This window comes from Miniopterus schreibersii, assembly GCF_964146895.1.
Source record: "Miniopterus schreibersii genome assembly, chromosome: 14".
Taxonomy (NCBI): Eukaryota; Metazoa; Chordata; class Mammalia; order Chiroptera; family Miniopteridae; genus Miniopterus; species Miniopterus schreibersii.
Genome location: NC_138114.1, coordinates 31223776 through 31236193, shown reverse-complemented (window position 1 = coordinate 31236193; position 12418 = coordinate 31223776). Strand labels below are relative to the sequence as shown.

General features: G+C 42.4%; 1 protein-coding gene across 14 annotated transcripts in view; it reads left to right on the top strand.

Moving 5' to 3' along the window:
• Window positions 1–1679, top strand: part of SGMS1 (sphingomyelin synthase 1) — a 225450-nt gene extending 223771 nt beyond the window's left edge. For all 14 annotated transcript variants that reach the window (XM_081157505.1, XM_081157514.1, XM_081157515.1 and 11 more), the window contains one exon: window positions 72–1679. In XM_081157505.1, coding sequence (XP_081013631.1) covers window positions 72–251 — 180 coding nt within the window. In that variant the 3' untranslated portion in view covers window positions 252–1679. The remainder of the gene's footprint in view (window positions 1–71) is intronic.
• The last annotated feature ends 10739 nt before the right edge of the window (window positions 1680–12418 follow it).

The window sequence follows — 12418 nt, the reverse complement described above, 5'->3', positions numbered from 1 at the left end:
CTATTCCTTTTGGGGCTGGAACAAGTTAATTCTTCTTCCTGACTTGGTTTTTCCTTTCCTCGTTGTCTTAGGTGCTCAAAGAAGCTTCCCAGATGAACCTCTTGGCCAGGGTGTGGTGGTACAGGCCATTTCAGTACTTTGAAAAGAATGTCCAAGGAATTGTACCTCGATCTTACCATTGGCCCTTCCCCTGGCCAGTCGTCCACCTCAGTAGGCCAGTTAAATACAGCCGGTTGGTGAATGACACATAACAGCTGTGCAGAGTGGGGGAACGAAGACCTGTCCGAAGTGCTAAGAACTCCATGAGAGAAGATGCCATAAAATAAACACCTCCCTAATCCTACTATCTTTCAACGGTTACCTTGACTTAACCTATTGAGTTACCTGGTCAGCACTGTGATCTTTTTTTCTCTCCAAAGGACCTGCGTTGGACAACAATAAAGGAAATTCAACCTATCATGCACTGTACACATGTCCCGTTCATAAGTTTGGGATTTACACAACCCACAGCCACCATGTTCCTTTGTATATGATGCAACAGCATAAATGTAAGCTTTTATATCCTAAGTTCTGGTCTTTCCAGTCACACCTGGAAATAAAGTGTATTATTTTTCTTGGGAAAACATACTTTTCATATCTCTTGCCCCAAAGATTGGGCTGAAAGCCATTTTCTAGCAAATGTCTCTTTGAAGGTTTCTAAGTATCTGAATGGGGTTCGATTCTGAAATCTTTCTACCTGTTGAACCAACATTGAAATAAAAATGACAGACACAGAAGGGTTGAGTAACTTTGGGTTTTGTAAAATCAGCAGAGACAGTGTGTCAAAAAGTGCAAAAAAAAAAAAAAAAGATTCTGTTATAAAGTGATTTTCTAAGTATTTCCTAACTTTATTTTTCAAATGATGTTATGAAAACCAAATTTAAAGATTTTTACATGTCAAAGAGAAGAGAGTTAAAATTTAAAAATGCTTCTTGGGAGAGAAATTTGTCTATGTTTCTAGTGCCTTTTTCTTGTCTTGATTGTATGGTCAGTAGGAAATCTTAAAAATGTTTTTATTTAAAATAAAGTATTCCATGAAAATATAAATGTATGTATACACTACTAAATTTTACATTTATAGCTAAATTAAATCAGAAGACTGCTTATGGTTTTTTTCAATTGCTCTAAATTACAGAATGGGGGGGTGATAGAAAGTCAGAGCCTGCTCCCATATTGTGAGCAGGTGGCAACGACATGTCCCACTTACATTATTTTACCTATTTGGTGGTTCAATTTTAACTCTACAGTGAAAACAGCCATGAATACTTCTTTTTTTAAAAGCGAGTTTTGAAAATGATCACTTAACTAAAACTTGAAAGCTATAAATTAGTTATCCATACTCTCATGACAATTTTGTTGGTGAACAACAAAAAAAGATCTATTTCTTTATATTTGTGCAGAAACTGCATGTAACTCTAAGTTTTACTCCTAACACCAGTATGTTTGGGGAAGTATTCTACTCTATACTTGCCAACGTGGAGAACAAAGTAGTTTTTTAAGAATGAAGAAGTATATATATCCATTCTGTATTTTATGTGCAGCAGAATATCTCTGTAGGGTTTTTTTGGTGTGTAGTCACAAGGTGATATTTGTATTGTAAAACAATAATGGTGAAGGAAATAAAAAGGCTTTTAAAATTTTGTTTGTTTTAAATCTTTGTAAAGTTGTTATTCCAGAGAGTATACTGATATCTTAACAGCTTACCTAGATCATAAATTAATCAAAATGCACTTTTTAATAAAAACTGATACTTAAAAATACATGGCTATTTCTAATGTGTTCACATTCACAGAAATCCTGTTTTAAAATCCTCACCAGAGGATATTTTTTCCATTGCTTTTCAGAGAGAGTGGATGGGAGAGGGGAAGAGAGAGAGAGAGAGAGAGGGACATCGATGTGAGAGAGACACATCGATTGGTTGCCTCCCACACACGCCCTGACCAGGGCCCGGCATTGAGCCTGCAACCAAGGTACGTGCCCTTGGCTGGAATCAAACCCGGGACCCTTCAGTCCGAGGTCCAACACTGTAACCACTGAGCCAAACCGGCCAGGGCCAGAAGTCCTAAATGAAGTCATTAAAGCCAGATAAGGGGCTCAGTTTCAGAATTTATTCAGTGAGTTTTGGTAGGACAGGGCCTTTCATAATCATGTTTCCTTTCCCTTGAGATTCCTTATAACGTACTCTGAAATTCAGTCACCTCTACAGATTGAGTGCATTTAAAAAAATACAGCTGAACCTTGAATGACTCAGAGGTTGGGGTGCCACCTCGTACACCATGGAAAATCTTCATATAACTTTGACTTACAGTCAACCCTCTGCATCCAAGGATATGAAGGACCAACCTTTTTTTTTTTTAATCCACATATAAGTAGACCACACAGTTCAAACCTGTGTTGTTCAAGGGTCAACTGTATACAGAGAGAATCACAGGTAAGTTAAATTCAAACTGCAGACCACTGCTTACCAACAACTTTGAATTCTCTGATTCTCCATCAAGTCACTGACTTTTTATCCCCAGTAACTCCCCAGTAATACTGCTTTTCTGGTTTAGAAAGGGAAAGGAAATCTGAAATGAGAAATACAGTATTAGTACTTTGATAATAAATGGTCATGCAAAAGAACTGTTTAAAAAGAAACAAGATGTTCTTGATGTGGGAAAGGAAGGGAGATGTTAACAGTGGCTTCCTGTCCTCATTAACAAGTGTCCAGAGACCAGAAATGGAAAACTGTAAGATTTCCTTCATGGAGCTTCAGACTTGTGTCTCCATGAGAGAAAATGCGGTGGCCTCTGAAGGCAAATAGAGCACAATTTTTGTATAAGTTTGTGTTTAACTGTTACAGCCTTTTACTAACTTTGACTATTGTATAGGGTATCCCCAAAAATGTATACACACACTTTGAATAATTATAAAGGTAGTGTTCAGTAAAAATACTTTTCACTTTCAAAATTGAGCTATCAGCTGTTAAGTGTGTATACATTTCGGGGGGACTCCCTGCATATTGCATATTGAAAGTGAAAGGAACTTGAGTAATGAGAATGAATTATTGGTGCATGCTAACGGTAAGATATTTTTTCCTAAGTCAAAATAGTTATATTTTAAAAATTATTACAAGTTTGCATACTATGTGTGTCCCAAGAAACTCACTTGCCGATTCCTTTTCATACCTGACCCCACTGATTCGTGAGTTGACATATCTAGTCTGCAAATCCCAGGAGGGACAGAGCGCTCTCACTGTCCTGCAGAATCGATAACGGCCACCTGAGTCACGTGCTTGCTTTTGTCCACTAGTTTGGTAGATCAAAGCCCTAGACAATAACTTCATTTTGCTCTCTTTACACGGTGGGTGCTTTACATATATTATCCTGTTAACCCTCACACAGCCTCAACGTCAATTAACGTCCGAATTTTACTCTGATAAGTTTCCCAAGGACATGCAACTGGTAAGTGGTAAAACTCTGGTTGGAGTTCAGGTTTCTCCCTCTCCTCGTGCCTCGCCCTCACCCCCGAGTCTCACAGTTTTCCTAAGTTCTTTAGTAAGAGCCTGCAGTGGGACAAATCTGCCCATGGTGGGAAAGCTAAGTAAGAGAATGTACTGTGGGCTCAGGGGCAAGACATTTTCGCCATGTGGTGGGAGAGAATAAATTTTCCAACTTCCTAGTTGCTGTGTGTTTCATCGGTATCCCAAGCAAATACCCAAGTTGGAAAATACCTCATAAACCTGATGCATATCCCATGAAACGAGACTGCACCCCAGCTTTCGTTTGACCATTGAACACAAAGCCACGCAGGGTTCGAATTAATGAGCGAACAGAACACCTGCTTGGATCCCTCGATTCTGATGTGTCAGAAAAAGGAATAATTAAGAACTGCTGACTTCAAATTCTGCTTTTCAACACCTTAAAATACTTCTCTGTTTTCTGGTTCAGAGTTACCAGTCAGGAGGAAATTAAGCGGTGCCTGCCCTCCGGAGGCTCGGACTCCGGCTGCCGCGGGGAGGTCAGGCGCGGGCACGGTCGCTGAGCGCGAAGGAGGGAGGGAAGTCGCAGGCAGGAAAGGAGCCGGCTGGGCCCCAGGGGACCAAGAGGATTCGGACAGTGTGCGACGCAGCAGCAGGGTGGCGGGACGACAGTGTGTGTGGTGCCGGCTTTCTGTTGGTGAGACTGTGGCCTAAGAGTTTATGTTGATGGCAGGTAAGGATGATGCTTCTCATTTTCGTGTCCAGTTCGTGCTGCTGGCACAGTGTTCGCTTTGGAAGTGTCGCTGGCCCGGGACGCTGGAGTGCTTTCCTGGGCTCATGAGCTGACACTAGATCTCCTCAGAGCTTGCTCTCCCTCCGCAGCTCTCAGTGGACACTAGAACCCTCGGGCCCAAGCAGTCGCCCAGTGAGATTCTTTGCCCCCTGAGGGTCCTGTTTCCTGAGCACGTTGGGCTCCAACTGTGGGAAGGCAGAGGTACTGAAGCAAGAAGTATAGCCAGACAGCGGTGGTCCTTGTTCTTGCACAACCCTCTGCACCAATTGTACCCAACACACACCAAAAGTTGTTGAGGGTGGTGGTGGCGCCAGTTCTTCCTTCAGGAGAGGAAATGTCAATGTATTCAGCACATGTAACCCCCACATACTATTAACATTCACTGAGAGTGAATTCAAATGAAAAGTCACCAAAATTAGACGGGGAGGTATCCAAAATGTCACTTTCACACATGGCAAGTGTGGAGAACTGTGACGATTTGGCTTCCTGTAGATCTGGGCTGTGAAACTGGTTTAATTTCTCAAGATGTTCAGGGCTTAATCACCAATTAAAATCAGGAGCAACAATGAATTTGCTCAAGCCCTAGGAAATCCCTTTTCTTCTTGAAGGAGGCCCAAACCCACGTCTCTCACTTGACAAAAGTGATGAGGAATTACTGGCAATCTTTTTACTGTTGGTGAAAGGGGGTCAGAGCAGGAGAGGCAGCCAAGCTCACTAGGAAGACCTGCTGGTTTCTGTTTGGATTTACAGCAGCTGATTTCATATGCCCCAGGATTGGGGGGAAATGAGCTGGTAGGACTGGGGCTGAAGCCCAAAGGGACAAGAGTCACTGAGGGGTGGTCTCTGGAGGGTGGATGAATGTTAGGTACTGGGCAACATGAAGTTCTCTGTTGACCAGTTCTCTCTTCATATACACACATACACACACACACACACATATAAATTCAGCATTCATATCAGTATTTTTAAGGCTCTAATAAACTTTCCCTTAAAGAAACCTACTTACATTTCATTAGGGTAGTACTTTCCAAATTTATTTGGCCTTGAAACCCTTTTTGTACAAACCTTTTCTCCATCTTACATTTTATTACCAAAAAAAATTTAAGTGTACACTAAATTTTTAAGAATTTTACAGTAAGAACCTATACAGTATTAATTGCTGTTTTATTAACTCACTTTATCACATATCAATCCATTTGTCTGTCTTTTAATCCATGTATCAATTATTCTTATTTTTAATGCATTTCAAAGTGAATTACAGATATCAGTTCACTTCTCCCTAAATACTTTGACATTCATACCACTAACTAAAATTCAAAATTTGTTCACAGTTTTTGTGAGCTGAAATTTATAAAGGAATGCACAAACCTTAAGTGTTTTGACAAATGCATGCGCCTGTGTAACTCAAACACCTGTCATGACATAGAACATTGCTATCTTCCCGGAAAGATCCTTCATGCCCCCTTCCCTGTCAATCCTTGCCAACCCCTCACTCTTCCTCTCCCAGAGGCAAACACCTTCTGTATCCACCCTTTTCTTCCCCCATTGGTTTCTTTCCCCACCATGTACTATGTATGTACTTTTTGTGTGGCTTATTTCACTCTGCATAACATATTTAGATTCATACATGTTGTGGGTATTGATAACTCATTCCTTTTTATTAGTGAGTAGTATCCCATTGAATAAATGTACCACAGTTCCTTTATCTCCACTCTTTTATAGATTGATACCTGGACTGTCTCTAAGTTTTGGATATTATGAATAAAGCAGCTAAGAACATTCTTGTGTATGTTTTCTCTGTGTGTATGTGTGTGCATGTATGTATGTATATATGTTTTCATTTCTAATGGGCAAATACCCAGATGTGGGATTACTAGGTCATAGGGTAGATGAATGTTTAATTTTTCAGAAATTACCAGACCTGCTTCTAGGAAATTTGTCTTGCTCCTAAAAAGAGATCCATGGTTGAAAAATACCCCCTTCTGCCCGGCTGGCATGGCTCAGTGGTTGAGTGTTGACCTATGTCCAGGAGATTGTGGTTCAATTCCCGGTCAGGGCACATGCCTGGGTTGCAGGCTCGATCCCCAGTTGGGGTCGTGCAGGAGGAAGCCAATCAATGACTCTCTCATCATTGATGTTTCTCTCTCTCTCTCTCTCCCTTCCTCTCCCTGAAAGCAATAAAAACGTAATTTTTAAAAAAGAAAAAGAGAATACCCCCTTCCTCTGGGTAAGGTGGTATGTAGATACAATGCCCAGCACTTCTGCAGCTCTGAGGACAGAACTGACACACGGGAAGGAACTGGGTCCTTAATGATATCACTGGACACTGAAGTAACCACCCTCGGGCTGCCTTCCTCAGAGTTACGCAAGTCAGTAACATTCCTTGTTATTTCAGCCAGTTTGAACCAGACATACAGAGTAAAAGTACTTTTATAGACTTTACTGAAGTATTACACATATATGAAAAGTACATACAGGTTAATTTTCACAAACTACAAATACCTAAGTAACTGGCCTCCAGGCCAAGGAACGTTACCAGTATCAGGGTGGCCTTGAGGGAATGGAGCTATACCACACATTATCAAAACTGGAAGTAAAAATAAAATTTGTGGCCCAGTTGAGTTCACTGGTGAATTCTGCCAAACATTTAAGGAAGAAATGATCCCAGTGCTCTACTAGACACAATTAGACTCCACCATCAGAAACCACTCACTCTTCCTCGAGTTTCTCTCCCCTGGTTTCTCTGTCTCCCCAAAACCTCCTCTTGCAGCCACTCATCAACACAGGTTTCTGTTGAATATTCTCTCTCCAAACTCCTCAGCTTGCACATTTCATTTAAGGCAAAAGCTTATCATTAATTACAATAGCAATCACTTAATTTTCCTCAGGTTGTCCTTGGTGTGAGTGAGGACTGTTGGGGAAGAAGCACAACTAGACAATAGAGTGATCTTGTAAAGTGCTACTTGTCCCATGGAACAGGTTAAAAAGTGAGGAGTCAGAAAGTAAGTTGTTACCTATTGACAAGGTGACCTTGGACATGTGGCTACTTATGCTTTGGATGTTCTTTTATTTGTGAAGTAGCTGGAATAATAGCTACTTTATCAGGCTGTTTTGAAGGTTGAATGTAAATGGCTTGCATACATTAAGGGGGGGCATAGCAAAGGTTATGTTCTGGGGTTCATGGGAAAACTTCTTTCCTGTTTGTATGCTAAGCAGGAGGGGATCCTTTCCCTCAAACGCTGTCAGCTGGAGCACTGAAAAGGACTGGTGTCGTGGGAGCCACATGCATCTCAAATGGGGTCACTTGCTAGAGTTTGAGAGCAGAGCTGCTACAACCTTTAACTATCAGAAGACGGGATAGGGCAGCGACTGGCCTTGGTCAGGGCCTGTGAAGGAAAGCACATTCTTTTTTTTTTTTTTTTTTTTTAAATATATCTTTATTGATTTCAAAGAGAGGAAGGAAGAGGGGGAGAGATAGAAACATCAATGATGAGAGAGTCATTGATCAGCTGCCTCCCAAAAGCCACCCACTGGGGATCGAGCCGGCAACCTGGGCATGTGCCCCAACCGGGAATCGAACCACGATCTTCTGGATCCTAGGTTGATGCTCAACTGCTGAGCCATGCCCGGCCGGGCAGGAAAGCACATTCTTTTATAAGAACTCCAACTCGAGTAACCTTTGAGCAATTACATATGATCACTGAGAGAATAATCTCAGAGACCGACCTTTAAAGATACGTAAGCTAATTGGGTATTAAATAGTACACCGGTATTTCTCAACATTCACCAATTAGTGTATAGCTGACAGGATTTTCCCTGTAACTATCACTTGTACTATTATTTATTTAGCATTGTCTTCCAATAAAGTCCTTAAAAATTGGTTTAGCCGCAGTCTATAATTTATATTTCTAATTTACATAAAACCAATACATAATTATTAAAAAAAAAAAGTGTCTATACCACCTGAAGACCTATCACTCTTTGGGATGCACTTTTTTCTGTCATTGTCTTAGCAGAGATTAGCTATCTCCCAAGCAATCTCAACCAGTCATTTTTAGAAGGTCCGGAGCTGAAGAATCCCCCCAGAATTCCTTTGCAGAGATGCCCCATGCTTGCTTCTCTCACTCTCTTCCTTGTCTTAGCCAAGGCTAACTCCACTCTACCAGTTCTTCAGTCTAGAAAGCTTTGGAATCATTCTTGACTTTTATTTCTCTCTCATCCTTCTAAACCCAACAAGAAATCTCGTTGTTGGCTGTGCCTTCAAAACACATCCATACTAGCCCACGTCACATCATCTCTGCTTCTAGCCTTCTGGTCCCAGTTTCTTGCTTGGATATTGCAAAATGCTCTGAATTAGTCTCCTTACTTTTAAACTTGCCTCTCTGCAGTGTGTCCCTCATAGAATCTAGGTGATAAATAGCACAGTGAGCCTTCTAAAGAGCAGATCGTACCGCTGCTCTGCTCAGAGATCCCTGATGACTTCCCATCTCATTCGGAGTAAATCTAAAGTCCTTACCTTGATCTGTAAGGCCTTCCTGCCCTCCATCTCCTGCAGCTCCAGTGCACATCTTGACCACATTTCCAAGGTCTCCTTCTCTTGCGCTCTCTGCTCATGTCAACCTAGGCATCTGTTCTTCCTTCCAACCACCAAGCACAGCCTTGTCTGGGGACCTTGAGGTTTGTTCTTCCTTTTTCTTGGAATGCTTTTCCCCAGGCATAAGCATGACTTCCACTTTCTTCCCTCTTCCTCCAGGTGTCTACTGAGACATTACCCCATCAGAGAGGACCTCTCTGATTATAGCATACAAAACAGCCTTCTCTCACCTCTTATTTGGCTTTATTCTTTTTAGCACTTATAACCTAAGAAATGATATTTTATTTTATTTTTTGTTTATCTTTCTCCATTTAGAATGGAAGTATCATGAAAGAAAGGACTTTTCTTCACTACTTTCTCTTCAAGGCCTACCCGAGTGCCTGGCCAATAATAGGCAATTAGTAAATACATGAATCAACTCTGGAATGGGCAATACTACCTGACCATTACAGTCAAGGTTCTGGTGCCCAGAAAGAGCAAAACCAGGTAGGGAGGGCCATACTCCCAGCCCTCACCCCTCCACCTGATAGTTATAAATATGCTTCATGTTACATGGGTAGTAATCTTATCAACCAGCAAACTTATTCATTATTATATAGAGTGCTACAAAGATATAGTGAAATAAAACGAGCTTGGACTCCAGGTGGAGTAGGACACCCCCCTAAAAAAAAAATCAAGACTCGAGTTATTAAGGATCAGACAGCTCAGAGATTTAAGTGGGTAGAACGGTCAGAGAAAGATTCTTGAAAAATATGGGCCCTGTCTTGGGCCCTGAGGAGAGTGTTCCAGTTATGTTTGCCCCAAACATAATGGCTTAAAATGAAAACAATTTTATTATGACTGATGATTTTGTGGATCAGGAATTTGTGCAGAGCTTGGCTGGTAATTCTCCTGTTCCATGTGCATGGATGGGGTTCACTCCTTGGTACTCAGCTGGTGGATGGGCAGGTTTCAAGTCTAAGGTTGATTCACTTGCTTATCTGCCTTGTGGGGATGGCTGGAAGGATGAGTTTCAGTTGGAACCATGACTGAAGCACCTACATGTGGCCTCTCCAGTTTGGTGGCTTCAGGATTTCCAGACCTCTGACATACTGACTCAGGGTTCTGTTAAAAACAAGACAACAGGCCCAATATGGAGTCACTTATGCTAAGCCCCATGTCACCAGACCGAGATTTAATTACGGTTTTTACTCTCCCAGAAATAAAATCTTGAATCAGTCGGTCAGGACTTGCCTGATCAGCCCTACTTAGGTAATTTGCCTGATACACACTTACCATTCCCTACAGAAAAGTAACATCGCAATAACCAACCAGAGTTCTTCCCTGGTATAATTTCTTGTCCTGCTCCCTTCTGTCTATAAAAGTCCTTCATTTTATACAACTCTTTGGAGCTCCCTTCTGTCTGCTGGAATGGATGCTATCTAATTCATGAGTCATTGAATAAAGCCAAGGTCTTTAAAATGTAACCAGTTTAATTTTGGGTTTTTGTGTTGTTGTTTTTTAACAGTTCCGAGAACCAGCCAGTGTTCCAGGAAACATAGAAGATGTGTGACCTTTTGTGACCCAGCCTCAGAAGTCACACGGTGTCGCTTCCACTGTCTCAGATGTCAGACACAGTCACCAGCCTGCCCAGATGCAAGAGGAGGTGACACAGATCCCCACTTTTCCACGGATGGAGTGTCAAAGAATCTGCACCATGTTTTCAGATTGCCTTAGTGAGGTCTGATTTGGTTGTAAGGGTAATAGTCGAGAAAGTGTTCTGAGCGAGGGTAAAAGTTTGAGGGGGGGGGGGGTAGGCGGGAACAATTAGGAACCATAAAGAGACCCAAAGTGGGGGGTCTGACCAGGAGAAATATCAAAGACAGAGATAAAGGAAAGGGCTTGGGCTGGGGCGAGTTTGAATACCTACCTGGTAAGGAGTCTAGTGTTTGTTCTGGAGACAGTGGTCTTTAAACTGTGTCTTACACATCCCTAAAAGAATTTTGAAAAACACATTTTTAGGTTGGCATCCGATTTCCCCCATAATTTAGAAGGAGTTGAGAAGGTCAGCAGCTCTCTATGAGGTCATTAAGGCTGATGGAGCCTTTTCACTGCCTTCTTTCTGAAACCTCCAAGGTCACCACTGTGCCTGGAGCGAGGATCACACGCGCAGGTTTTATCAGCCAAGAATGGAAGTGGTGCGCGTTGCTTCTCCTCACTTTCTGTTGACCAGACCTCAGTTACACAGCTACCCCTGACTGCAGCAGGGGTGAAGAAGAAGAGGAACACAGATTTCATGGGAGAGCTAGCCATCCTTGCTGCAGGACACATGCAAAGCATTTGGCACATTTGCTGGCATACCACAGGCATTCGGTAAAGTAGCTGCTGCTATTGTTACAACATCACCATTCTTACTGTTACACATTCAGTCTACAGGCTGTGTTCTATGCACGGATGGATCTGCACTCCCTTTGCTGGAGCTTGCAGGCCTCCAAGGCCTTTAGGCAAAGGAGCCCCAGAGCCTTGGAGCCCAATTAGTAGCTAATAAACCTCAGCACACAACTGCAGCTCCAGTCAGTGGGAAGAAGAGGAGCCTCCTAACCCCAGTTTCCCATAGAGTTAGTTGCATGTCTCTTTCCTCCCTGCCTTACACCCAACTTCCCTTTCCCTATAAATCCCAGGGTGGGCTCTGTTATGGCCTGCAGAAAACCAGGGACTTGCTCTAGGACAAGGGGCATGTTTTGCCCCTATATCTGCTCTCCTAAGCAAATCACCAATAACTGGAAAAGTGGCACTAGTTTTCTTGAGAAAGTCTAGGCTTCTGTGCTTTCTGCATATGGCATCGGTGGAATGACGTGGAATTCACTGATCAAACACTAACAGTCTTGGCATTCTTTTCCCTGCCTTTGATACCTGCTAATCTGGGCCCCAAAGGGTTAGAAGTATGAACTTTTCCCCTAGGGACTCTAGTAATCCTGTGATTTGTTTTAATGTTGTGATATTGTTTAATACTGCAATAACTGCAGGGAATTGATGTTTGATTTTTGCCCCAGAAGGATACCAGGGAAAATGTAAACACTGTCTCATTTCCTTCCCCAAACTATCAAGGTGACCATGTGTAATCAATTATCTCCATCGAGTTACAACCTTTCTAGAAAATCGGGGGCATCCCCTCTCCCAGGCTTAACTCATTCAACCCAAATGGTCCCCACTTACATCTCCAGGCCGTTTTGTCCTGCAAACCCTCCTTTCAGCTGTGTGGAGCTGATGTGGTAGAGAAAGAATTTAATATTTTCCAAATCAAATAGGAGAAGCTGGTCTGTGAGAGGAAATGAAATGACTCCTTCCCAGACTGTGTCAGTGCAGGTACAAAATGATGGATTCCAGGTGTGACCTTCTAAGGATGGTGCAGGGGTTCGCCCATGAGCAGGCTCAACTGGAGCGAGTCCTGCCCTGTGAGTGAGTCAGCATGCAATTAGTTAAGTTGGCAAGCCTTTGGCTTCCTTGGCTAGAGCCTCCAGCCTCCAAGAGTTAACTTGCAGCACTGCTCAGA